The 25869-nt window shown below is 45.9% G+C and overlaps 1 protein-coding gene across 1 annotated transcript; it reads left to right on the forward strand.

Annotated features, from left to right (window-relative positions):
• The first annotated feature begins 6914 nt into the window (after window positions 1-6914).
• Window positions 6915-23749, forward strand: ADSL (adenylosuccinate lyase). The gene is made up of 13 exons (XM_061418613.1): window positions 6915-7142; window positions 11427-11630; window positions 13273-13317; window positions 13822-13901; window positions 16684-16855; window positions 17199-17245; window positions 18059-18149; window positions 18502-18571; window positions 18716-18863; window positions 20196-20286; window positions 20882-20971; window positions 21376-21552; window positions 23620-23749. The coding sequence occupies exons 1-13, from the start codon at window positions 6972-6974 to the stop codon at window positions 23704-23706; spliced, it is 1473 nt and encodes a 490-aa protein (XP_061274597.1). The 5' UTR covers window positions 6915-6971; the 3' UTR covers window positions 23707-23749.
• The last annotated feature ends 2120 nt before the right edge of the window (window positions 23750-25869 follow it).

The raw sequence follows: 25869 nt of genomic DNA on the forward strand, positions 1-25869 counted from the left end.
TCTTCTGGTGGGCGGTAGAGAAAGTGGATGATGGGATTTAAGCAAGTTTGAGGGGAGAAAAGGGAGGATATGGCATTGTCTTTTTTTTTTTTCCCTTAAATATAGAGGTTTAATCAGACTCCCATCTGTTGAAATTGCTCCTCATATGACTGGTTTTACATGGACACAGAAACTAGGCACTTTAGAGGTGCACTTGCATGGCAGGCTGGGCCCCCCTTTTCTATATTTTATTTTACTTTTTTAGTATAGTGGTACTTAAAATCACTGGTTCACTTAAAAAACAAACAATAAAATGTTAAACTCTACTAATGTACAAATAAGCTGAAAAGTTGCATTTTATGTGTATTTTTTGCCATAGCAGGTACTGTATTTCTCATGCTGGATTTCAAAAAAAAAAAAAGTCAAAAACAAAAAAAACTAAAGGGTGGTCTTTTATTGGATTGTGACAGGTTGAGTAATAAGGAATTAAGTCGTCGTCATTTCATTAAAACTGAGAGATGATGTAATGCATATATAAGAGTTTTCTGAAGGGTTTTTTTTTTTTGGGCTTTTAAACAGCTTATTTTTGTTTTTGTTTAGTTTTTTATTTTATTTTATTTTGGAAAGATATGATTGTATTATGTGCAACTCAGTTGCTTACATTATAACTACAAAATATTTTTGGGTTCCTGGAAAAAAAAAAAAGAAAAAAGACTAATAAATGTGTTTGGCTGCTAAGCATTTATTGTGGTTTCCTGTTTTCTTGTGCCCATTTAGTTTGCTCATTTGTTGAATATTTATATTTTTTTCCCACTCTTCTCCGTCACTCTAGTCCACACACAAAAGCTGACTGACATTCAGCATCTGAACAGGACCTCCACTTGATCGATCTCACCTTGTTGTGGCTTGTGTTGCTGGGGTTCTCGGGTTGACAGTTGGTGGTGGGCTCAGGCTCCTTGCCACCTGCTGCGCTGCTGGGTTTAGACAGTCTGAGAGCAGCTCGAGTTCTCCTGCTGCCTTTTTGTCGCCTTGTTTTCGCCCCATGTGCCTTTGGGAGGGAAGACACTTGAAGGGAGCTGAAGGAAAGACAAGGCGTGCTTGGGGCTCTGCCACCGCCTGGGAGGGCAGCCGCGTGCCACCTCTGAACAGGAAGCCACCTTGCCTGCGCCTGCGCCGTGCTTGCTGTGCTCACCACTGAGGACGGGAGAGCCTTACGCTAAAGGCCAGCTTGTTCCCATCTGAACAGTCTCTTACTTATTGTTCACTGCTGGAGACTTGTTAGACCTGTGATCACGCAACACCGCTAGAATAGCAGAGGGGAAGAATGGAAGGAGATGAATACACTGTCTCATTCCCAGGTAGTGTTGTGTCTGATTGACTTCTCAGAATGCTGAGTGAAACGGATAGTACTATAGCAAAGCCTGTTTCATGAGGAAACAGCAACTCAGCAGAATTCAATCAGGTCAAACTAGGTAGCACAGACTAATTGCTTCCTATTAGCTGGGCACTGCCCTGAGGACACCATGTGACTTAATCATTTAATCGAAACCTGTCTCAGTCACCATACTAAGGAACCAAGGTTGGATTCCAAAATTACCATGCCAAAATGCCTTGTTTCCAGACACCTGGAATTCTGAAAAGGTGGTCAGTCTTAAGCAAGTCTGCTGTACAGAGGGTTAGGTCATTTAGCACTCAATTCTTACCATAAAATATGTGAACACCTGGAAATGTGAGGGGAGGAGAGGTGAACTAGATGTCAGAAACACCTTGCGGGCCTGCCTATGCCAAGTCAGTATTGTTTTTGTGGAATTGAGAGGGTCATTGCAAAACCTATGAAGACCTGTATCACTAACGACTCTACTCTAAATTTTGGTTATTTTTAAATGCATAAATTGCTAAGTGTAGGGGGCGGGTTGTAGGATTGAAGATGGCTGTCAAGACTTTAGCCTCTGACTCAGCCCTCCTCACTGCTCTGGGCTCTGCTGTCACCTAAGGTGACTTTAGCATCCCCTTGGGAAATCCATCCTAATGGCCAGGTTTCTGCACTCCCCCAGTCACTCTGGCCACATGCTCCCCTTGTTGTTTACTCCACGAGTTGTGTCCAACTCTTGATGAACCCATGGACTGTAGCCCCCCAGGCTTCTCTGTCCACGGCATTTCCCCGGGCAAGAACACTGGAGTGGGTTACCATTCCTTTCAAGGGGTCTTTCTGACTCAGGGACTGAACCCAGGTCTCCTGCATTGGCAGGTGGATTCTTTACCACTGAGCCACCTGGGAAACCCCCTACTCACCCCCAAGTTGCTCCCCTCCTGAGTCACTAATTTCGGCATCTTTGACCTTGACCTCCTGTCTTCCGAACTGGTCCCTGCTGCTCTTTGGCTTTGTTTGGCCTCATCAGCTATTCCAGGATGGTGGCCTATTTACTTCCTTCAAGTCCATCATCCCTTTCCTTTTCCCACATCCTTCCTAAACCAGTTTAAATATAATAGCCTATATTTTTAATAATAAGGGTGCTAAAATCCCTACTTTGGAAAAACCCTATTTTCTGTTTTCTACCAGCAACCAAAAGCAGCATCTCTGGGTGGGGGGAAAAATCACTGCAGAGCAAACAAGGACTCCTGTCAACCTACTGTAGCCAACCAGCAATGAGACCCTGATACTGCCAGCAAGCATCCTGTGTCCACTTGATACGTGGAGAAGATCAGAGGTATTGGAAGAATTTCTCACAAATTCCTGCTTCCAAACGAATCAGAGAGGTGCTCCCGTCAAGTGTTTGTTCCACCAGTGCTTGAGATCCTTTCCCTTCCTCATCCCTACCTTGGCTTTTTCTTTTTTTAACCATTTTTTTTTAAACTTGAGAAGGGGACGACAGAGGATGAGATGGCTGGATGGCATCACTGACTCGATGGACGTGAGTCTCAGTGAACTCTGGGAGTTGGTGATAGACAGGGAGGCCTGGCGTGCTGCGATTCACGGGGTCGCAGAGAGTCGGACACGACTGAGCGACTGAACTGAACCGATTGCTGATTAACAATGTTGTGACGGTTCCAGGTGAACATCGAAGGGACTTCGCCATACATACACATGCACCCATTCTCCCCTTCCCATCCAAGCTGCCTCCTTGGCTACCTTTAACTCTGTATTCTCCATTCTGTATTCACATGATCAGCTGTCACCCCCATCCCTACCCTAAGCTACTCGATGCTGTTTTCTTCACAAAATTTAAGCACTTTCTAAATGATCTTGTTTAGACTTTATTATGCATCTTCTTCACTGGAATGGAAGCACCAAAAAAGGCAGAGTTCTTTGCTGTGGTGTTCTCCAGCTTGAGCATCTAAAACACCGATGGCTTTAGTTACCATCTGTGTGCTAAAGACTGCTAAATTTATATTTCTAACCCTTACCATTGGGGTCCAGACTTGTGTATATATAATTGTCTACTTATCATTTTGAGACACCTGGGTATATTAATGACTTTGCAAACTTGGTAAACCCAAAAGAGAAGTCCAGCCTGCCTGCTTGGCCCTTCTCCCACCCCAGGATAAATGGCACTGCTATCCTTTCAGCGATAAAACCTAGAAACCTAGGCACATCACTGAGTCCACTCCCTTCCTTACTCCCCATAACTAACCCATCTCTTCCTTTCCTTCATTTCCTCTGCTGATTACTTCCTGTGCCCAAGCTAGATCACCCACACCTAGGTCTTACCTAGTCCACTGCATTAGCTCAGCCTGTTTCTCACATGGCATTCATTCCAGGTCCCTGCCCCCAGTCCATTCTACACATAACACCTGAGATGATGTTTTTCAGCACATAAATCTAATGAAGTCATTCTCCAGCCTAAAACCTTTTAGTGGTTTTCCAGTGCTGAGAAGAAAATCCCAGATACCCTTCTTTCCTACAAGGTTCCCATGTTTGCCTTCCATCTACTCCCCTAAAGGTATCTCCCTCCCTCTTTCCACTCTTGTCCTCTCCACTCAAGCCTCCTCAGCCGACCACTGAATCCCAGTGCCTAGTACAATGCTTGGTGCACACTCGGCACCACTGAAATGAACGATCCTCATGAGTAACAGAATTTAAGAAACTAGGTATTTTAAAAGCCTGAAATAAAAATAAAAGGATAGATGTAAAATTCCCGATTTTAGAGATGCTGCTTTAGATATAGTGACAACCAGCTGCAAGTGTCTAGGTGGCCTTTGAAGTTTAAGAACCAAAACTCTGAAGAAACCTGTGGGCTCAGAAGGTAAGACTTGCAGACGTGTGAACAGCTTCCAAGGGGAGGAAAGGTGGGTGAAATCTTGAAATTCCCACCACTTCCTTTTTCAGAAGTGAGAGAAGGTTGGATCGTCAGAGAAAGAGCAGTCAGAAAGAGGAGAATCAGTACAGTTTAGTTTTCAAAACAGGAGAGAGGGGTTGTCTAAAAGGTTAAGTATTTCAGTCAGCCACAGGGGATGACTTAATACAGGAAAATGGAAAACTGTTCAACTCGGAAATCAAAATGATTTAAAGATGTACATTGGGAAGCCTGTTCCCAGTTCTTACGTGGTCTACCCTGTTCCATGCATGTCCACCCCAACCCCCACCGCCACATCGACTTCATTAGTGATTTTCTATGCAAATAGGCAAACATTATGGCAAAAGGCCTTTTGATTTCTTTATTAGAGAAGAGACTGATGATCAGTGAAGGTAGTTGAGAGGATATGAGAGAGCAGAAGCTGCATCAGCACTAAGGAGTCAAGCAGGGAGGACAACAAATGTGTTGAATACAGGAGCCCCAGACACTGAGCCAGGTAGGAAGTCAGCATCTGTGTCACCTGCCTTTGCTCCTCACTGTACACCTGGGGATCATGAGCATATTTTACAGGTAAGAAGACCCAAGTGCCAAAAGATGATCACCCAAGTCACAGAGCTAGTAACTGGGCAGTTCTGGAACGGTGGGTGAAGAGGCAGCCAGTAAGAGAGATTTTCATAAAAGAGCATGTGAAGATGATTCTGTAGTGGAAGAGATCTGTGCATTTCACACACACACACAAAAGGGAGGCAGAACTGGAGAGATTCAAGATAAAATAACAAAGAGCAAGTTCTTTCCTGAATGAAGACAGAGGCTGGAAACAAACTCTTATAGGAGGAGGCAACAGCAGAGTGAGGCTGGACAACCGAGGAGACTGAGGTTGGCAGGAGGCACCATGGAAGGCCACCATGGGGGGTAGTAAACTCAGCCCAGCCCAGCAGCGACAGCCCTGAAACACTCCACAGAGTGGGGAGTTGCAGGGAGTGGTCTTCATCTTTCCAGAACTGTCCTCACCCCCAAAAAACCAATCCTCTGCAGCTCCAGAGGGGAGATAGGTGAAGAAGATGTGGGTGATAAGCCCAGGTAACTGATGAGCTTCTCTGATGGCCAAGGCATTCCAGGATTGCTATTGCGATCCACTCTGACAATTCTGAAGCCCAGGTGGAGACACGAAGGATCTACGGCATGAAGACACTGAAGGAACGTGAGAGACTGGGGGAAGAGGAAGGGCGATGTCAGGATCTAACTTGTATCTTGGTAACTGTAGGCCTTGTTTCTCTTTTGGGCTAGGCGCCTCTGGACAGCATTCATTCACCCAGCAAACACTCTGAGCATCTACGCTATGTAAGGTCCTGTGCTGGATCCACCTGCCAGAGACACCAGGGACCAAGGCAGGCATGATCCCCACCCACACCAAGTTTGCCATCGATGGAAAAGGCCAACAGCACTGAACTCTGGTGAGAGTTACAAGAGGCCTATATGAAATCTGAGGTGGGAAGGGAGAACACTACAGGGGTGGGCTGTCCGTTTTTTAGTAAATAATGAAAAAAACAGCAGAAATGGAAAGGTGACAGAAGTTATTGTCAAAGATGAGATCTTGCAAATCTTGAGATTTAATCAGAACTTTTAATATCCCTTAAGTCTTATGGTTACTGGGAAAGTGGCGACCTCAACCAACAAGCTGAGAATTCAAAATGGACGTCCCCATATAGTGAGACACTCAAAAAAAGGTAATTTCAAAGCAATATAGTAGCTTCTGCTGCTGCTAAGTCGCTTCAGTCGTGTCTGACTCTGTGCGACCCCAGAGACAGCAGCCCACCAGGCTCCCCCTCCCTGGGATTCTCCAGGCAAGAACACTGGAGTGGGTTGCCATTTCCTTCTCCAATGCATGAAAGTGAAAAGTGAAAGCGAAGTCGTTCAGTCGTGTCCGACTCTTTGCGACCCCATGGACTGTAGCCTACCAGGTTCCTGCATCTGTAGCACAAAGGAAAGAATACATTTGAATCTGGTAAGAACTGGGAGCCTGGAGCCTGTCCCCTACACTTAACTCCTAGCTCTTGCCCTAACTCCTAGCTCGTGCCCTTCTATCCACACGAGCTATCTCAAGACGGTCAACCTCCCCATGCCTGAAAAATGGGGATTAGAATAATGGCGGGCATTTATTGAGCACTTACTCCGCACTGGAGAGTAGTGTATTATTTAACAATACCTGAACAATTCAGGACCCTCACATGGATTTAATGAGATTACGTGGAGAAGGCAATGGCACCCCACTCCAGTACTCTTGCCTGGAAAATCCCATGGATGGAGGAGCCTGGTGGGCTGTAGTCCATGGGGTCGCTAAGAGTCGGACACGACTGAGCGACTTCACTTTCAATTTTCACTTTCATGCATTGGAGAAGGCAATGGCAACCCACTCCAGTGTTCTTGCCTGGAGAATCCCAGGGACGGGGGAGCCTCGTGGGCTGCCGTCTATGGGGTCGCACAGAGTCAGACATGACTGAGGCGACAGCAGCAGCGACAGCAGCAGCGACAGCAGCAGCAGCAGCAGCAGCAGCAAAGAGCCTAACCCCAGCAGCCTTGAAGGCTCGGGTCTCCCGGAAACCCCAGGGGTGGAACCAAGTGGAGGAAGTCCCGCCCTCAGACTTCCCCTTCCGCCCTCGCTGACCCTGTCAGCTTCGGCGGGGTCTAGAGCCCGGGATGGCCGCGGCGGGTGACCGTGGCGGGCGGGAGGCGGCCTGCGGGCATGACAGCTACCGTTCGCCGCTTGCTTCCCGTTATGCTAGCCCGGAGATGTGCTTCCTGTTTAGCGACAAGTACAAATTCCGGACCTGGCGGCAGCTCTGGCTGTGGCTGGCGGAGGCCGAGCAGGTAACGCACGTGCCAGGCTGGGACTTACAGAGCGGGCTGAGCCTCCCCCGGCAGCTGCCCCGCTATTTTCGGCCAGGTGTTCCCTTTCCGGAGGAACGGCCCCAGGAAGGCCAGGGCAGGAGGCCCAGCAGTCGCTCCCTGTTATCTCACATGTTTTAATGGTGGAGGGTTGGAGGCGGACGGTGGGCGGCGAGAAGTCCATTTACCGTTTCCGGGAGTAAGTTTTGGCGGTTCCTGTAGGAGTGCACCGCTGAGTACTCCTTCCGTGCCGTTGTGCTGGCTTCTGTACACTGCTGGGGACCAGCCCCAGCTGATCCAGGGTATTCGAAGGAGAGACGGCCTAGGCGACTATTTATATGCTAATTAGAGATATAAAGAATGATAGAATGAGGATAGCTCAGTAGGAAAATTCAGTGGAGAAAAGAAGCTGAGTAGCTTGGTTTACGCGGGAGAGCAATAAAACTTAAAGACAAGAAGTTTGCACCACTTACGTAGGCCGCAGGCGCCCTCTCGAATAGCGGAAGGTGCCTCACCCTAGACACCTTCTCGAGTGGGTCTTAGAAGCCCAGGCATAATTAGTAAGCGTGGTGGGTTCCGCGCTCCAGATGGAGACTCAGCTGGAAGTTAAAGGGAAGAATGACATGGGGAGACCAAGCGTTGGTGAGCAAGGCCCGTAGCTTTATTTTCAACAGGGGCTTTTATACCCTAAGTTACACATAGAGGATAATAGGGGATGCAAAGTCAGCAGTCTTTGATTCTTATCAAAAACCAACGTTTCTTTCCTGCAAATTTATCGTATACAAATGGTTTAGGTGATTTACATCATCTTCTGGCCAGAAGGCCTACTAACATTTTATGACTCTTGACAAGGACTTATCGACAAAGACTTATTTTCTCTAAGAGTAATTATTTTAAGGTTTGGCGCCATCTTCCAAAGATAAAATTGCATTCCTATAGGGCGGATGTGTAATGGGCTTACAACAAAGAAAAGAATTTATTACCTTAAGGGTCTAAAGTTACTAACACCAAGGCCACTACTTATTTTTTCTATATACCAACTATTAATTAATACACATTCAAGGATACAATTCAGGGGATGTGAAAACTTGGCAACAAGCATTGACTCATCAATGAAATCCTTTACTAGTTTATTCTGACAGTTTTTAACTCTCTGAGAGGCTCTAAGCTATTTGAATATCTTAAGCTTCCCGTGCCTCTGGAGGCTAGGAGACTGTAAACAATCGTATGCACAGCTGCAGGAGTCCGGGTAAACTTGTCAGGCGAGTTAGAGAGCCATCTGAGGGGTTTGGATTTAAACACTCCTAATTGCCCAGGAACTTTATTAATTGGAGCTGTAAGTTAACTCTTTGACAGAGAGAGCGAGATGGTGGTAGGGGACAGCCCCCAGTAAAGTCAGAGGTGAGAGCACAAAGCAATAAAGTAGGCAGACTCTGGTCTTTTGGGGGAAAATGCTCGAGAATATCCGGGCGGACTCCTGAGGCTCGATCCCGCCTTTGCGTATGCCGAGCCTCCTTCCTCATGACCTTTGTCACGAGTGGAATGCCTCACCGGCTCCCGGCATCACACGTCTTTACCCGGTTAACCCAGAAAGACTTTGCAAACTAGGGGGAGGTTTCCCACGTTATAGAAGAGAAGACCAAGCCCCGATGATGTGCCATTGAGATATTTGCTTCTAACCATTATGACAGCCCACTCCAGTATTCTTGCCTAGAGAATCCGATGGAGAGAGCGGGCTATACAGTCCATGGAGTCGCCAAGAGTCGGAAATGACTGAAGCAAGTTAGCACTCTCGTATAAATAAAGGAACCCGGGTGTGAACCCGTGACCATGCAAAGCCTGACTGAACGCCCAGCCACCTCGCCCTCCACATGCCTCTGTGTAATCAGAGAGCTGTCACTGCAAAATACACATTTCCTGGGCCATTGTTTCCTCTTCACTAGACTGCCTTTTTTTGTCTCTGGGGAGAGAGAATCAGGGTAGGGGGTTATTAGATGCGAGTTATGGGTTCTGAGAGCTTCATGTAGAGGTATTCTGCCGAGCGGTTTCAGAAATAGCCCCAGAAGGATCTTCACAGAAGCGCTGAAGGAAGCTGAGAGTGATCCAGAGAGCTATAAAGTTTCCGAGGAAAATGCCACAACAAGCAAGATGGCAGTCCTCTCCGAAATGACATTTAGTAACCTCAGAAACAATCTGAGTACCTACCTAGGACCAAGGTATAGGGTCCCCGAACAGAAAACTTTCTTCCTAAATTTTACCCCCTTCCTATCACCTTGCTCAAGAAATAAAGTAGTACATGACACTAGCAGACACAATACTCTGTAATGGCTTATCTAGGAAAAGAATCTAAAAAAGTGGATGGATATATGATAACTGATTGATTTTGCTTTTCACCTGAAACTAACACATTCTTTTAAATCAACCATACTCCAATAAAAAAATTTTTAAATGCTAGCAGACATTTCTACAGTGCCTGCTATGTGTGCTAAGCAGTTTGAAGACCTTAAAAAATAATTTACTAATTCTCAAAACAATTCTTTATAAGTATGTGATTCCTGTTTTACAGAGGATAAAATGAAGGCACAGATTTCATAAACACAGAGCTCGGATAACAATAATAGATCAGGACATGAAGTGTGTTGTGGTTTGTTACCTTATGGGGTCGTACAGAGTCAGACACGACTGAAGCAACTTAGCAGCAGCAGCAGCATCTACTCTGTTTTCTGTTTTACTTGGTACTCCGTGTAGATGAGGCTGATGCCAGTCACCATAGCTTGTAAGAACTTAAAGCTGGAATTGAAATGTAGAGTCGGTATGTATCCTTTCCTCTGCCCAGTCTACACATTGCCTGAAATGCATGCAATTTTGATATCTCCTGAGTCTGTATTATCTATTAGCTAGGGTGTCAAAATGAACAGCATGAAGTACATAATAATTTAATAGTTTAAAAAAAAAATACTTGAGGAATAAGAGACTAGGGCAAGCGCAGAAAGTTCGTCCGCCTTGGATTTTGAGAAGATGCGTTGCTTGGGGAGGAAGCAATTTGACCACACTGCCCCCTGCTGTTCTGTTTTAGGAGGAGCCCTACGATGTCTCCGCTCAAAGATCCAAGGCAGCCTGGCCAGATGTAATGTGACCGAGGAATTGAATTTTTACTAGTTTAAATGTAAATAGCCACATCTGACTAGATAAGTCTTAAGATGTGAGCTCCTTCTCAGGACCAGGCCTTGGGACTTTGAAGTGAGGTTTGGGTAAAATTCACCAATGTACATATTCAGCACTTGGCTCCAGGGTTCCGAGCTGCCTGTGGGCTGCCAGCTATTTTTTGTCAGCCTGATTTTATTCAGTGATGGATGAATGTAAGATGTTGATGTGTTTATTTTCTCATTAATATCTCCTGGAATTGCTTTCAGTTGCACTGAATTCGCAGCACATAATTCGTTGGCAGAGCTACTAACAGTGTTGCTAATTTTGGTTTCTCTGACTAAATCCATCTAGATCGGATATAAAGCTGTGGCCGGGATCCCACACTCTGGGCATTTAAGAACCAAGCACTAAAGAGCCTAAGCAATAAATACCACAAAGCTCTCCTTTCAGGGAGTCTATACATTCTAGAGAGGAGAGACAGGCTAAAAGATGTATAAAAATGTCATATGGCAGTAAGTGCTCTAAATAAAACCAGGTTAAAGGGATAGCGAGTGACACCGAAGAAGGGTGTTTCACACTGATGTCAGGAAAGCCTCTCTGAGGCGATGGCATTTGAGCCCAGAGACCAGAACCTGTGAGGGAGTGAGCAGAGGTGTCGGGGCAGAAGGAACAGAAATCAGGACTACGTTGTTGTGTATATTGGAGTTTACTTAGAATATAACTGCCATGATTCATTTAGAAAGTTTCCTGGGGACTTCCCTGGTGGTCCAGTGGGTAAGAATCCACCTTCCATTGCAGGAGATGCAGGTTCGATCCGTGGTCAGGGAGGTAAGATCCCACACGCAGCAGGGCAACTAAGCTTGAGCACTGCAACTACTGAGCCCGTGCCCTCAAAAAGAGCCCCCGTGCCACAACAAAAGCCCAGCGCAGCCAGAATTTTAAAAAGATAGTTGTCTCTTCCTCCCCATGTCCTTTTAGTTTAATTGCTCCAAATTTTAGTTTAAGAATTGGAAGGTAGGGCATAAACACTAACATGAATCAGTTTTCTTTTTTACTGTCATTTCCGTTCAAATGATGTGACATAAGAAGTAACTTCATTTTATTTTGCCTGTTCTGCAGACACTGGGTTTGCCTATCACAGATGAACAAATCCAGGAGATGAAATCAAACCTGGACAACATTGACTTCAGGATGGCAGCTGAAGAGGAGAAGCAGTTGCGACATGATGTGATGGCCCACGTGCACACGTTTGCCCACTGCTGCCCCAAAGCCGCCAGCATTATCCATCTTGGCGCCACCTCCTGCTATGTGGGAGACAATACGGTAGGAGCCCATGCTGTTCTGTGTCCCCTAGGACTCAGGCTTTATAATATCTTTATACATTTTAATTGATTTTGTCCATTTTAGGAAGTGAGTCCATAGGTCTTAGGATCTCAGCGCTCAGGATTTTTCTGCTTTTGGTATCCTTCCAGTCTAAACTGTAAACCCCTAATGACCTCCATAAAATGATGTACAGATACTGCCTATATACATCAGTATGCTGGACATAGCTGAAAGCTTAGCATTTTAGTGGCCAAAGTACTTTTCCAAAGGGGTTTTCTTTCCAAAGTCCTTTATAACTCTTAACTTTGACTTCTGAAAAGAAAAGGTAATTGCATTATAATTCTTAAATCCTTTAATTAGCAAAAGTGTCTCATAGTCAAACATGAAAAAGTAACAAGCAGGCATTTTCCTAAAAGTTTACTAGGTGAGCACTTCATATGTATTCATTTTTTCATCACAACAGGCATAATAGATGCTGTTGTCTCCATTTTTAAATAACTTTATTAAGGTATAATTTAATACCATAAATTCATCCATTTTAGATGGATAGTTCAGTGAGCTTTAATAAATTTATGCAACATTCAGCCTCACCACATGCTAGTTTTAGAACACACCCCTCATCCCAAGACGGTCTGTCTTGCTTGTTTGCCATCAGTCCCCACTCCTGCTTCCAGACCCAAACAACTGAGACCTGCTTTTTGTGTCTATAGTTGTGTCTTCTCGAAATTTCACGTAAATGGATGCAGAATATATAGTCTTTGGCTCTGGCTTTATAATCCCCACCTCCACAGATGAGGAAACTTAAAGAGGTTGAAGAACTTGCCCAACCTGGAAAGTATACAGCCCTGGGTAGAATGACTCCAAACCTCTGCCCTAGTCACAGTGCACCCGTGGGACTAGAAGTTAGAATCCAGATACACTTCCAGTTCAGAAAGAAGCCAGTAGTTTTTAAGTTGCCCCCATATAACTTTTTTTTGTCTAAAGTGGTACATAATTAAAGGCATCTGTGTATAATTAGTGAGTCAGATAATGGGAGAAGAGCAGTCCTCTAACTTGGAGTAGGCTTTTTAAAAGTATCCAGCGTGTAGTTGGGCTCAACAGTTACCGTCTCAAGCATGTGTTGGAGTTGCTTGCAACACTTACATCATCTCACTCCCCCAAGAACAGCGTTAAATTTCTTGAACCTAGATCCTTTAGTTCATGCCTTTTTTGTTGTTAGCAATGACAGACATGGAAAGAGAAGGGAGCAGAGACTAATGGAATGTGCCCTGTGGAGTCTTCTCAGAAACTCAAATGCTATTGTCCGGGAAGATATAAACCCTGTTGACCTGGACATCTTTGTCATATTCATGACAGGGCTGCCCCTTACCATTTTCCAGTTAAGTTAGATACCCCATAAATAGAGCTTTATAAGTATAAAGGCTTTGTGCTTATAGATCCTAGCAGTACTGCGCTCCCAGTTGGTAGGCTTTTAAGGCAATAATCAGAAGAGTTCTTTTAGCAGCTTCTGACTTGCACAGTGTATTGCTGAAAGTAAGTTAGGCAACTAGCTAAGAAACCCAGATGTGACGGCCGTAACGTGTTAGGTCATAACATTTGGGCAAAGCTGATTAATGTCAGACCACTGCATTTTCCCTTGCAGGACCTGATTATTCTCAGAAATGCATTTGACCTGCTTTTGCCAAAGGTAAGAAGTTGACGAATTTCCTGCCAGTCCTAAGATTCCCTGTGACAGGAGATGGGCACCACCTTGAATAAATCAGCACAGTATAGATCTAAATAAGTTACTGTGTACTCAGATGAATGATCCTAGATCACATCTCTAGAACTAATTGTCTCTTCTTGAATTAAAACACTGTATGAGTTTGTGCTTTTAAAGCATAGCCTTTTAAGTGAGGGAAGTGTAACCAGCAGCATGTTGCTGGAATGTGTGGGTCAGATTATGATTTTGTTTTTCTTTATGAGCATGCCAGTGGTGTTAAAACTATGCAGAAATAATTTGTGGCATTTTAGGTAGTCAACTCAGTTTTTGAATGTTGTTTGGTACTTTAAGATACAAAGATGGAAAAATGTGGCCTCTGCCTTCTGTGAGCTGGAAGTGTAATTGTAGATGAATTTGTCTCCAGGTTTAGTTCCTGTTTATGCAGTGCTCAGCCTGAATTCACCTTTCTCCCACACCGTCTCGTTGCAGCTTGCCAGGGTGATCTCTCGGCTTGCCGACTTTGCCAAGGAACAAGCCGATCTCCCCACCTTAGGTTTCACACATTTCCAGTAAGTGAGAGGGTTATCTCTTGGGGGTTGGGCTTATTTATGGGCATTCAGCTTCCATTTATTCCTTCAGTTCTCCCTTCTCCATGGTAACCTTGAGTTAAGAAAACTCAAAATATAAGCACTTGGGATGCCTATGAGGAATGAAGCTTATACCTACCTTAGAAGCTGTACTGCTGAGAGAGTAAACCTAATGGTTCGTTTCACTGAAAACTATGTATACAGTTATGTATTCAGAAAGTGTTCTCTTTTTGTTGTTGCTGTTACTACTCTAACACTTCTGGTATCCCCTTTGCCTACAGGGAAATCTTTTAGTGGTAGGGAGGAGGTTGGAAAGCAGATCCTGTTTAGGTCACAGGGCCTGATCCTTCCTTTCCCACTCCGGAATCAGTGCTGGTTGGTAGAATCAGCCCCGGTGGTTCTCCAGGTCAGGATAACAGATGGCTAGTTGGGGTCACTATGAAGGACCAGAGTTCAGGTGGGCATCTTCCTGTGGCGTGAGTGGGAAGAAGAGGGGCTCTCCCAGCCTTGTGCCCCAGGAAGGGGACACTCTTGATTGCTCCCTTCTTAGATCTGTTTCCACTCTGCCTCTCAAGAAGGTGCTCTTGATTCAGTGATTCCATTCTTGAGTATTTAATGCAAGTAATCCAAATTATGGAAAAAGCTGTATGTACAAAGATCATTGTTATAATATTATTTATGATGGTAGCCTTGGAAACAATCTATAAATGTCTAAGGATAAGAGAATACTTAAATACGACTGTAGTATATACATAGGTTAGAATAATACACAGCCAGGAAAATGATGCTTGTTAGATTAATAAGACATGGGAATGCATGTGTAAAAGCATGGGAATGCAGCATGTAAATTGTACAGAGATTGGAAGGTGCACCAAGATGTAAATACTGATTACTCTGGCCTTTTTTTTTTTAATGTGCAAGCATTTTTATGATTACCAAGTAAAACCCTTTTTTAAAGCCGATGATGTCATTTTTGGATTGCTAGTGGCAGGTTTCAGGTGATGATATTTGAGTCGTGGTGTATTGGCATCTGCCTTATGTTTTGACGGGGTAGGTATTGCTATGGCAACAAGGATATCATCTCCTGTAGCTTAGGAAAGCCTATTGAGTTGAATTTAACCTTCCTTAAAATTAGGGCCTACATTATTGGTTGCAGAAACCAGAAGGATTTGTTCATGTGAGGGGGTTGTTGCTCTGTGTTTGTGGCTGAGCCATGACAAAGGTTGCCCTCTGTGCTGGCTCCCTCCACACCTGGCATCATCTGTGTTGCAACCCTTCTTCGGCATCTGCTAGAGAGTATTCAGGGAATACAGCCATTCCAGTATTCCTTTGGGGATGGTGGAATGAGAGGTGTCTGCTGCCACAGTTGGCAGGTGTTAGGAACTCAGAAAATGGTACTGATGCATAGATCTCACCGCAGAATGGATCAGTCCCTGCAATTAAAAAGAAACAGCTTTATTGAGATACAACTGATGTACCATAAAATTCACCATTTTTTGTATATTTACAGAGTTTATGCAGTCATTACCAGTGTGTAATTTCAGAATATTTCCATCACCTCCCCTTCAAAAGACCTGTACCCTTTAGGAGTCCCTCCCATCTCCCCATTCCCTATCTCTTGGCAACCACAAATCTGTTTTCTGTTTGTGGATTTGTCTCTTGAACACTTCAATCAAGTAGAATCGTGCAGTACTCATCTCCTTATGACTGGCTTCATTTCACTTAACATGGCATTTTCAGTGTTCATCCATGTTGTAGCATGTGTCATTACTTAATGTGTTTTACAGCCAAATAACATACCATTATGTGGATACGCTACCTTTTATCTGTTCACCAGTTGCTGGACATTTGGATTGTTCCCGCTCTGTTGCTGTTGCGTGTAAGGCTGCTATGAATAGGTCCACGCAAATTTCTTTTCTTTATTATACCAATAATCTAAGGAAAACTACCTAAAGATTAATTGGGGATTATGTGTCTGCTTTGGACATTCTTAGTGGGGTGCCTTCCTGTCGCCAGCTGTCAGTATCATTCGCCTAATAGAGAAGGTTAGGTAATCTATTAGAACTCTGGCTTTATTATAGTTTATTCATAATCACGTTTTATGTTATAAACAGACCTGCTGTTGGCTGGCATTGATTTAGACTGAAGACAAAGCCATTAGCTGTTCAGTTAGAGTCCTCTGATTGTGCGTGTGTCCAGGTGGTTCTCTGCGGCTCAGCTCGGTCTTCATCAGGTCTTGACTCTTTCCAAAGTCCTTTCTTTCCTGCCGGTCTAGAGTCACGGTCTCCAGTGTCCTTGTTTTACTTTTTGATAGCATTTTAAAAATGAGCAGTTATCTTGCTTGTTTACTTTTTTACACTACAATCTGAGCTCCACTGGACAGGGACTTGGTCTGTTCTGTTCTTTGTTGTATTTCCAATACCAGCAACACATTAGATGCTTGGCAAGCGTTTGTTATGTGTGTATTTCTTGCCAAGATCTAAGGACAAACAAAGCAGACATTGTCTCTGCCCTTATAGTGCCTCTTGATGATGAAGCAAGAGCTATGCTAGTGGCCCTTTAGTTTTATAACCTTTGAATACTTATAAATGACATTGAATCTGCTTAACTAGTATTTGCTTAAGCTTTTTAGCTCTTGTTTTGTCTTCACTTTAATTCTTTCCCTTCCCATGGGTAACAGTGATTATTAGAAGAAGCAACGAAGGTTTTATGAAACAAGTCATTGGTTTGAGACTTCTGTGTGTTCTCTTTGGGTTGTGTTCAGGCCTGCTCAGCTGACCACAGTTGGGAAACGTTGCTGTCTCTGGATTCAGGATCTGTGCATGGATCTCCAGAACCTGAAGCGTGTCCAGGATGAGCTGCGCTTCCGAGGCGTGAAGGGTACCACTGGCACCCAGGCCAGCTTCCTGCAGCTCTTCGAAGGAGATGACCAAAAGGTGTGCTTTGAGAGTGACCTGGATGAGGCAGACCCAACTGTGGGAGCACCAGAAAGAAAGCTGACCCCAGGGTGGTGGGAGCGATGGATCTTGGGGTGGGCACAGTCTCGACGGGAAGGGCACTGAAAGCATAAATCTGGTGGGAGCGATGGATCCTGGGGTGGGCACAGTCTCGACGGGAAGGGCACTGAAAGCATAAATCTGGTGGGAGCGATGGATCCTGGGGTGGGCACAGTCTCGACGGGAAGGGCACTGAAAGCATAAATCTGGGCACGATGACGTGTCACAATGTTTTCCTACTAGACATGCCTGGATTTCTATGGGGATGTCTTTTTTTCCCAAGGTAGAACAGCTTGACAAGATGGTGACAGAAAAGGCAGGATTCAAGAGGTAGGTGAGTGGGGAAAGTGTCGGCCTCCCTGTTAGGTAATAAAAGGCAATATCCCTCCAGATTTGGCCTTAGCTGTTTGTTTCTTTTCTGTGTCTTTCCGCCCATTTCCTTCTATCTCTGGTGTGGTTTTGTTTCCTGGATTCTAATATATTCCTTATAATTTTTAGGAAAAAAGGGAGCTGTTTAGCTGTGAGTTCAGGAGAATAGCCTTACCTGTGTTGTTTTGGCTTTGTTTTTACTAAAGGCCTCTGACAGGTTGGTCTCAGTCTGTCTGTTTGCTTCAAGGTCCCCCAGGCTCCCCTGTGGTTCCTTGTTTTTGTTGTTTTTATGTAAAATATTTCTTTCTTTCTTTATTTGGTTGCAATGGGTCTTACTTGAGTCATGTGAACTCTTAATTGTGGTATGTGGGATCTGGTTCCCTGACCAGGGATCGAACCCGGGCCCCCTGGATTGGGAGCACAGAGTCTTAGCCAGTGGACCACGAGGGAAGTTGTCCCTCACCCCTCACCCCTCACCCCTCCCCCCCAACCCACCACGTTGGCTCCTTGTTTCAGGCACTTCACTGGGCTGCAGCAGAACAGAGGCTTGCTGGACTGTGTCCTCCTTGGGTCAGGGCGGCCACCTAGGTTTAGTAAAAAGTGGGGTGGGGAAGTGCAGTTTCTTCCTGGAGCCACTAATCAGCACAGTCCTGGACTCAGTGCAACTTAACACCTCAGTGAGACCAGCCTGTGCTTAGGCTCTGCGTTGGCTCCCTTGTCTGACAGTTACATTTTGAAATATTTTCACTTAAAGCTCTTTCTATTTATTTCTAGGGCTTTTATCATCACAGGGCAGACCTATACACGAAAAGTAGATATTGAGGTGCTGTCTGTGCTGGCTAGCTTGGGGGCATCGGTGCACAAGGTAAGTGGAGGCAGCGGTGGGTAGTCGGCACACAGACTGACCCCCAGCCTCAGGCTCCGACTTCATCGTGCTCTCAAGAGATGTCAGATAGCGCTGTTCGTAATTTGGGTCTGTCAGGGGAGCCTCTTAAGTGAAGATGTGTGAAAAACAAGGGTTGGGTCCTGCATTGCCCTTAAGTTCATCTTGCCACCGTCTGCCCGTGATGTCCTAGTGGTGTCTCCCCAGAGCGTTACCATGCTGACGGTCAGCTCGGTGGCAGCACCCGAAGCGCTCACCTCCTCCGTCAGTCTAGCCCCTGCCTGGGCCCCGAGCACTGAGAATGGGGGTGACGCCTGGCCCCTGCTTCCCTCAGATTTGTACCGACATACGACTCCTGGCAAACCTCAAGGAGATGGAGGAGCCCTTTGAAAAACAGCAGATCGGTGAGTGTCGTGTGGAGACCTGGGAACACCGCGAGATGCGGCGGGTTTGTGGGCGCGTGTGAGCAGTTCAGCCGGCAGCCTGCTCGGCCTCCCACTGTTCCCTGAGGTCTTCCTGCCTTTGCTTCTTGTCCTTTACACGGGCAGGCTCAAGTGCAATGCCATACAAGCGGAACCCTATGCGCTCAGAGCGGTGCTGCAGCCTGGCCCGGCACCTGATGGCCCTTGTCATGGACCCCCTGCAGACGGCATCTGTGCAGTGGTTTGAACGCACACTCGATGACAGTGCCAACCGGTCAGTGAAAGGGGCATCACACACGGCAAGCTGTAGGAGGGCACAGAGGGCCTGGGAGCAACAGGACTACAGAGCATCCCTGTGTTCCCTCCTCGTCCATAGGAGCCTGGAGTCTTAACCGGGGGGCAGGAACGCGGTACAGTGTGATGCGTGTTAGAATCTGTACAGGGTATCCTTGCGGGGGCAAAGACGGGGTTGGGAGGCGTCGAGGGAAGCTTGACAAGGAGGCGGTGCTGTAGACTGAAGAAGTCTAGGTGGTTAACAAGCGAGGCGAAATCAGAAGCGTGGATAAAGCAGAGGCAGGAGAAAGAACGGTTTGGAGAGTTAGTTACTGGTAGTCAGGTAGCCCTGGAGAATGAAGTCCGTGGCAAGAAATGAGGTGGCAAGGAATGCTCGTGGAAAGTAGCCAGTTTATGAAGGGCCTTCTGGGCCCTGAAAACGAGGGTAGTAGATGTTGTTCTGATGGCGGGTGGTGTCAGCTGTGGTATCTTGGCACAGTGACCTCTTGATTAGGTCCAAGATGGGCCAGGAGTAATTAGTAGTTACTAATAAGGTACCAGCATGCACGTGACTTTCTACTTTATGTATATACTTATTTGAAAGCAGATTCACTGTCCTTTGCTTGTATTCTGCTGGAATTTCTTGAGAGGAAATGATCAGTAGTTAAAGCCAACTCTCTGGATTGTGTTCATAATCCAGGATTTATGGAAATAAAACATGTGAACTCATTCGGAAGTCAGACATTGACTGTATTTTAGCAAACTGTGACCCAGTCATCTGTGCCCACTAAAACACCCTGCAACAGTTTGGAGAATCAGGTATAAGACAGGATGCTGGTCAGAACAAGTTAGGAGGCTGCTTTAAAAACCCACGCCCATGCTGGCATGGCGGCAGTGTGACTGGAGAGGATGTGGATATAAATTGATGTCACGGGGACTGGCCTGGGCAGTTGGCTGGAGTGGGGGTTTAGATGGTGATGGTGTGCTGGTGCCATTTCCTGAGGCAGGAGCTACAGGAGAGGAAGAGTAGGGTGAGGAGCTGAGCAGGAGGCAGTGGAGAAGCATCTGCATTCAGTCCTGGGCTTGCGGAACCTACCGATGAGCCGGGTGGAACTCTCCAAATAGGTGTATGGCCTGGCGCCTGGGCAGGTGGTCTGGGCAAGAGGTGGTAGATTCAAGGGTCATCAGGATATTGAGGCTGTTGAAGGGAATTGTCCAAGTGGCACATCTGGCATGAGACGTCAGTAGGGCAGCTCCTTGAGGCACACCCTGCATTTCACGGAAATTGTTATTTGTTTTAAGTTATAACTGAATTGGCTGTTTGTTTTTCTAGACGTATCTGTTTGGCGGAGGCGTTTCTCACTGCAGATACTGTACTGAATACGTTGCAGAACATTTCTGAAGGATTGGTGGTATACCCCAAAGTAAGAGGCCTCGCTGAAAAGCACAGTATTCAGGAGGGGTTGGAGTGTGGCAGGGAGTGGGGCCTTGTGCTCTGGAGTGAGCGTGTTGGAGGAGCACTTCCCAGCCAGAGCTCACTCTCCACATTGTGATACGAGCTCTCAGGAACAAGTCTGTGGAATTCGTAGACCGGTTTATAGACCAGGAAAGAGGCAGCACTTTGAATTGGCTGAAAACTGTCTGCCACCCTGAGTCATCGGCTTTGCTGTGGCTGGCGCGGTAGACTGTTCCACTGGCCCGTTTGTAGGTGCCTGAGGCGGATGGGTTTGTTTCCATTCTGTACTCAGCTCCTGAAGTCAGGCCCCGAACTGGAGCAAACCTGAGGTTTGAGGAATTTTTCTGATGAAGTCAGTATCCCTTTTTAAAATCAGAATAATACTCTGGAGTATGAGAAGACTTAAAAATACAGTATAGAATAAGACAAATTCCTCTACCCTCTTTCTTCGTGGACATGGGAGAACACGTCCCCACTGTGCATGATTTCGGTCGTAGTTTATGTCTTACTGTGCGTACGACTTTGTAACCTGAGGCATCCTTCTTGGCGCTTCACTCTTCCAGGTCATTGAGCGGCGCGTTCAGCAGGAGCTGCCTTTCATGGCCACAGAGAACATCATCATGGCCATGGTGAAAGCCGGGGGTAACCGCCAGGTGTGTAGCCCTCGTGCTCCTGCATAAATTGAAAGCACTGCACCTTTGGTCCTGCTCTCCTCCCTGAAGAAGGGTGGACGAAGGTGTTTCTGTCCTTCCCTTCAGTCATGGCGTTGGTGCAGAACAGTGACAACAGGCTGTCACAGAACAGGCTTATCTTTGGAGGGTGATGGTGGTGAAATCAGTTAATTAAAAAGTGACTTGCTTAATCACTTGTAGAAAAAGTCTGCTTTCAGTGAAGAAATTAGGTTTTAGATTCCATGGGAAATGCCAGGAACTGGGCAGGACATAAGAGCAGATGGTTCATGAAACTTTAGAAGAGGCCTTTGTAGCACCAGCCATAAACAGCGTCAACGTTCAAATGCCTGCTGTTAGTGAGACCCCAGTGCCTCCTGTCTTCCCAGGATTGCCATGAGAAAATCAGAGTGCTCTCGCAGCAGGCAGCTGCCGTGGTCAAGCAGGAAGGGGGTGACAATGACCTCATCGAGCGCATCCAGGCCGATGCCTACTTCAGTCCAATCCACTCCCAGCTGGACCATTTGCTGGATCCTTCTTCTTTCACCGGCCGTGCGTCGCAGCAGGTAGGCCTCAGAGCGTTTCTGGGGGCTGCAGTCCTCCCCAGACACGCTCTGTTTACACTGCTGGGCTGCAGAGCCTAGAATACAATCTGTGTTTCTGCTTCATAGGAGGTATGATGAGAACGGGGCTAGTTAGAATTCAGGGCAGGTTGCCGCCTAAAACTTAAAGTGAAAGTCACTCATTTATGTCCGATTCTTTACAACCCCATGGACGAAACAGTCCATGGCGTTTTCCAGGCCAAAATACTGGAGGGGGGTATCCTTTCCCTTCTCCAGGGGATCTTCCCAACCTAGGGATGGAACCCAGGTCTCCTGCATAGCAGGCGGATTCTTTACCAGCTAAGCCACAGGGCAATCTAAAACTTAAAATGTGGTTATTTTGGGAATGCCTTACGTTCGTTTCTCCCTGAGGATTTCTCTGAACTCTGCTTTGGTCTGCAGCCTGTGGTGTAACGGACAAAGACTGGGTTTTACTGTCAGGTGGCTCCGGGTCTGGGCTTCCTGGGTAACTCAGTTGGTAAAGAATTCGCCTGCAATGAAGGAGACCCTGGTTGGATTCCTGGGTCAGGAAGTTCCCCTGGAGAAGGGATAGGCTACCCACTCCAGTATTCTTGGGTTCCCTGGTGGCTCAGATAGTAAAAAATTCACTTGCAATGCGGGAGACCTGGGTTCCATCCCTGGGTTGGGAAGGTCCCCTGGAGAAAGGCATACAAACCCACTCCAATATTCTTGCCTGGAAAATCCCCATGGACAGAGGAGCCTGGCGGGCTACAGTCACAAAGAGTTGGACATGACTGAGCAACTAAGCACAGCACAGTAGCAGCTCCGGGCTCAGTCTTGACTTCCTGCTTTTACTGGCTGATGGGATAGAGGTACATATTTCAGAGTGTGGACTGAAGGGCCTCGCTTGGTGCGTAGTAAGTATTCAGTAAACATTTGTCACTTTTCCTCATGGCCTTTTGAAGATTACAAGGGCTAATTCAAAAATATTCATTGAGTGCAGACTAGGTGCTCAGATTGTGTTTGGGTGCTGTGTTTAATTCTGGTGCTTTAAAGATGACTAGATAATCCTTATCTTCAGGGAACTCAAAACTTAACGGTAAAGGCTTGTAAGTAGGTCAGTGTGATATCAAGTACATGCAAGAATTGAGGGAAGCACACCTTTTTTAGGATCACTAAAGACACAACCCTAGGGTAGTAGAAGTTGGAAAAGACTTCTCAGAAGACATGATACCTGAGCTGAATCTTAAGGACAAGTAGGAGTTACTTGTAGGGAACACCAGGATGTGAAGAGATGACAGATGCATGGATGTCCAACATGGGAGAGAGTTGCCAGATTGTCAGGTGCCCCCAGAGTAGCTAGGATTAATGTAGAAGACAGATGGGAACCTGTCATTTATATCTGAGACACTGATGGACTGGATTTGAAGGACTTAAACTGGAGGTGAGAAGACCAATAAGGAGGCTGCTGCAACGGGTGAGCAGCTGGTGACGAGGGCTCCGAGCCAAGGCTGGGGTAGACAGACGCACATAGGGCGCAGGTCCGAGGGCTGTTAATGGTAGGTTAGTCACTTGGAAGCTGGGTGAAGGGGAGGAAGGAAGAAGCATGACGATTTTAGCTTTGGTGATGGGTGGGGAGTGGTGAGACCAATGGAAAGGGTACAGCTGGCTGGTTTGGGTGGGCAGCAGCCTGGTGGGGCAAGCTGCCTGTGTTTAGGGAGAGATTTCTGCAGGGAGTTGAAAAAAATAGAAGCTCAGTGGTTTGTCATCCATGACATCCATACATCTGTCGTCTCTTCACATCCTGGTGTTCCCTACAAGTAACTCCTACTTGTCCTTAAGATTCAGCTCAGATATCATGTCTTCTGAGAAGTCTTTTCCAACTCCTACTACCCTAGGGTTGTCTCTTTAGTGATCCTAAAAAAGGTGTGCTTCCCTCAAACATAAAAGTAGCATAAAAGTTTGTCCAAGTAAGTCTCTGTGTTATGAAGTGGCATTGAAAAAAGGATTCTCAGATTTCTCAAATTTTAACATTTTCTTCTGTCTTGCATTTGCTTTCCTCTTTGACAGGTACAGAGATTCTTAGAAGAGGAGGTGTGTCCCCTGTTAAAACCATATGAAAGTGTGATGAAGGTGAAGGCAGAATTACGTCTGTAGAGTTGGAAGAGAATTAAATAAAAACCATTGTTGGCTCTGTTAACTTTTATTGCCGAGTCATAAAAACTATTACCCTAGTGCCATATTTTATTTCAGGAACTGTTACCGTAAATTAATACGGCACTTTTTTTTCTTTCCATGGTGCTTTCACATTTCTTACATTTGCATTGCAGAAATAAATTGCATTGTAGTTGGACTCTGTTTTTCACAGCAACACAAGTTTGCATAATAAATGTAGCTCATAGTTTGCACTCTACTCTTTGAAGGCACATTTTCCAGCTAGTCTAATCCTTTTTACATGTTCACTTGATTGCAACATGGTGAACAAATTCTTGGTCCTCTCTTCTGAAAGTGAGTTTTATCTGGGCCTTGCAAAATAATCTGGATTCAGTGATTCATTATGGCCACATACCTACATTTCAGTTGTATTTGATGAGAATAAGTAGTGAAATTTAGAGCTGTGATAAATTGTCAAAGAAACTGATGTGATCTTCAGGTTGACTCAGCTGAAGTTGTGCCCAGCTTCATTTGCTCTTTGGAGAGGGCTGTCTGTCAAGGAGATGCTAACTGGATGTATTGATCTCATTGAGGCATTTGACAGTCTCTGATCCTGACAGCTGACTGAACCAGCTGCTGTCAGAGGTGAAAGGGAGTGGACGATCACCCCCCTGGAAGGAAAGCACTATTGTTACGCCATAGGCTTCTGTCCTGGGCCCTGCCTCATTCTGCATATTTTTCCAGCAGAGATGAAAAGGAAGAAAGCTTATTTCTCAGTTTTGCAGATGACACAAAACTAGGACAGTTAACCAAGGCGTTTATTTGGTAAGATAATTAAGATGTCATCCAAAGAAAATAGATTAACCAGAAGTGGTTGCCAGTGAGATCAGAGTTTTAGGATATGTTGATGGTAGTGGTATCGGGCAAAGCCATTAGTCTCCATATTCCAGGCTCATGGCGTTGTGATGAGACACTCATGGGGTGTCTCAGTTTCAGACACCCCATCTGAGGAACAGAGATAAACACGAGATCCAGCCTCCAAGAACATAGGAGTGGTGAAGCAGTGTTAAGGCTCAGACCTTGTAAGAGAAAACTTGGCATTGCTTCAAATATTGTCATGAGGAAGAGAGACACAGTTGAGACCCGTCCATACCTGTGGTTGAGAGTCTAAAGCAGGTTTGGGCCCAGACATCGGAACTGCTCGGAGTTAGTGCTTCTCCCTCCTCTTCCCCCTCAGATCACCTAGTAATCAGGAGTGGGGGTGTTGTGAGGGTGGAGCGGCTGAATCCTCCCCAGGTGTATCAAATCAAAGGCAGCCCAAGGTGAAGAGCTCGACCTATTGGGAAGAAGAGCAGGACGTGATCCTTAAAGTCAAATCTAAAGTACAGTTCAGGGTGACCGGCAGGCATGGACCACCATGTGGCATTTCAATTCCTCCAGAAACAATTTGATTTCTCTGTTAGTCCTCTCGTGAGAGTCTGGGAGGGATGTTTGAAACTACTAGATCTGTGACCCAAGTGATTAATCACAGAGTGCTGTTCAGACACACATCTACTTCCTTCTCCAGTACGGGCTGCCAGAGAGGAAGCAGGTGCTACCAGAGCATCTGCAATCTGAGAGCTGCTAGTACACACACGGGGCAGGGGGTGGGGGGTGGGCAGGATATTGGACACCATGGGTTTTAGTTAATTTCCTCATAGCAAATAAGGAAATAGAATGCCAGTCTTGTTTGACAATTCTGATTGCTAGTGATCTGTGGTTTGGCTGGTTTTCCTTTCTGGGCTATTGGAGTGGGCGGATTTCCTTTTTTTCATTCTCTTTTGGTTTTATTTTTATATACTTGTGATATATTCTTAAGTGCAGTTTGTTATTTTAACATTTTTATTAAAGACATTTGGGTGGGTGGCAGGTTGGCTGAGGAGAGAACATGGCATCTCGAAAATTAGATTGAATTCAGTTAACCAGTGATGCAAGAAACCCTAAGATCTGAACCACCAGAAATTAGAATCTGAACCATCCAGAAATCAGGGTCTGGGCAGGCTGTGGGGCCAGCTGCAGTCAGATACCTGGGCAGTCACTGCCCTCTTTCCCTGCTACTGCTGTCACTTCAGTCCTGTCTGACTGTTCGACCCCATAGACAGCGGCCCACCAGGCTCCCCTGTCCCT

This window comes from Bos javanicus, chromosome 5, assembly GCF_032452875.1.
Source record: "Bos javanicus breed banteng chromosome 5, ARS-OSU_banteng_1.0, whole genome shotgun sequence".
NCBI lineage: Eukaryota > Metazoa > Chordata > Mammalia > Artiodactyla > Bovidae > Bos > Bos javanicus.

Excerpts from the sequence above, each read along its gene's own strand:
- ADSL (XM_061418613.1), top strand. The coding sequence starts at position 6,972 with ATGGCCGCGGCGGGTGACCGTGGCGGGCGGGAGGCGGCCTGCGGGCAT. Across the intron at positions 13,318-13,821 it reads TTGACCTGCTTTTGCCAAAG|CTTGCCAGGGTGATCTCTCG; the intron begins GTAAGAAGTTGA and ends GTCTCGTTGCAG. Across the intron at positions 13,902-16,683 it reads TTAGGTTTCACACATTTCCA|GCCTGCTCAGCTGACCACAG; the intron begins GTAAGTGAGAGG and ends GGTTGTGTTCAG.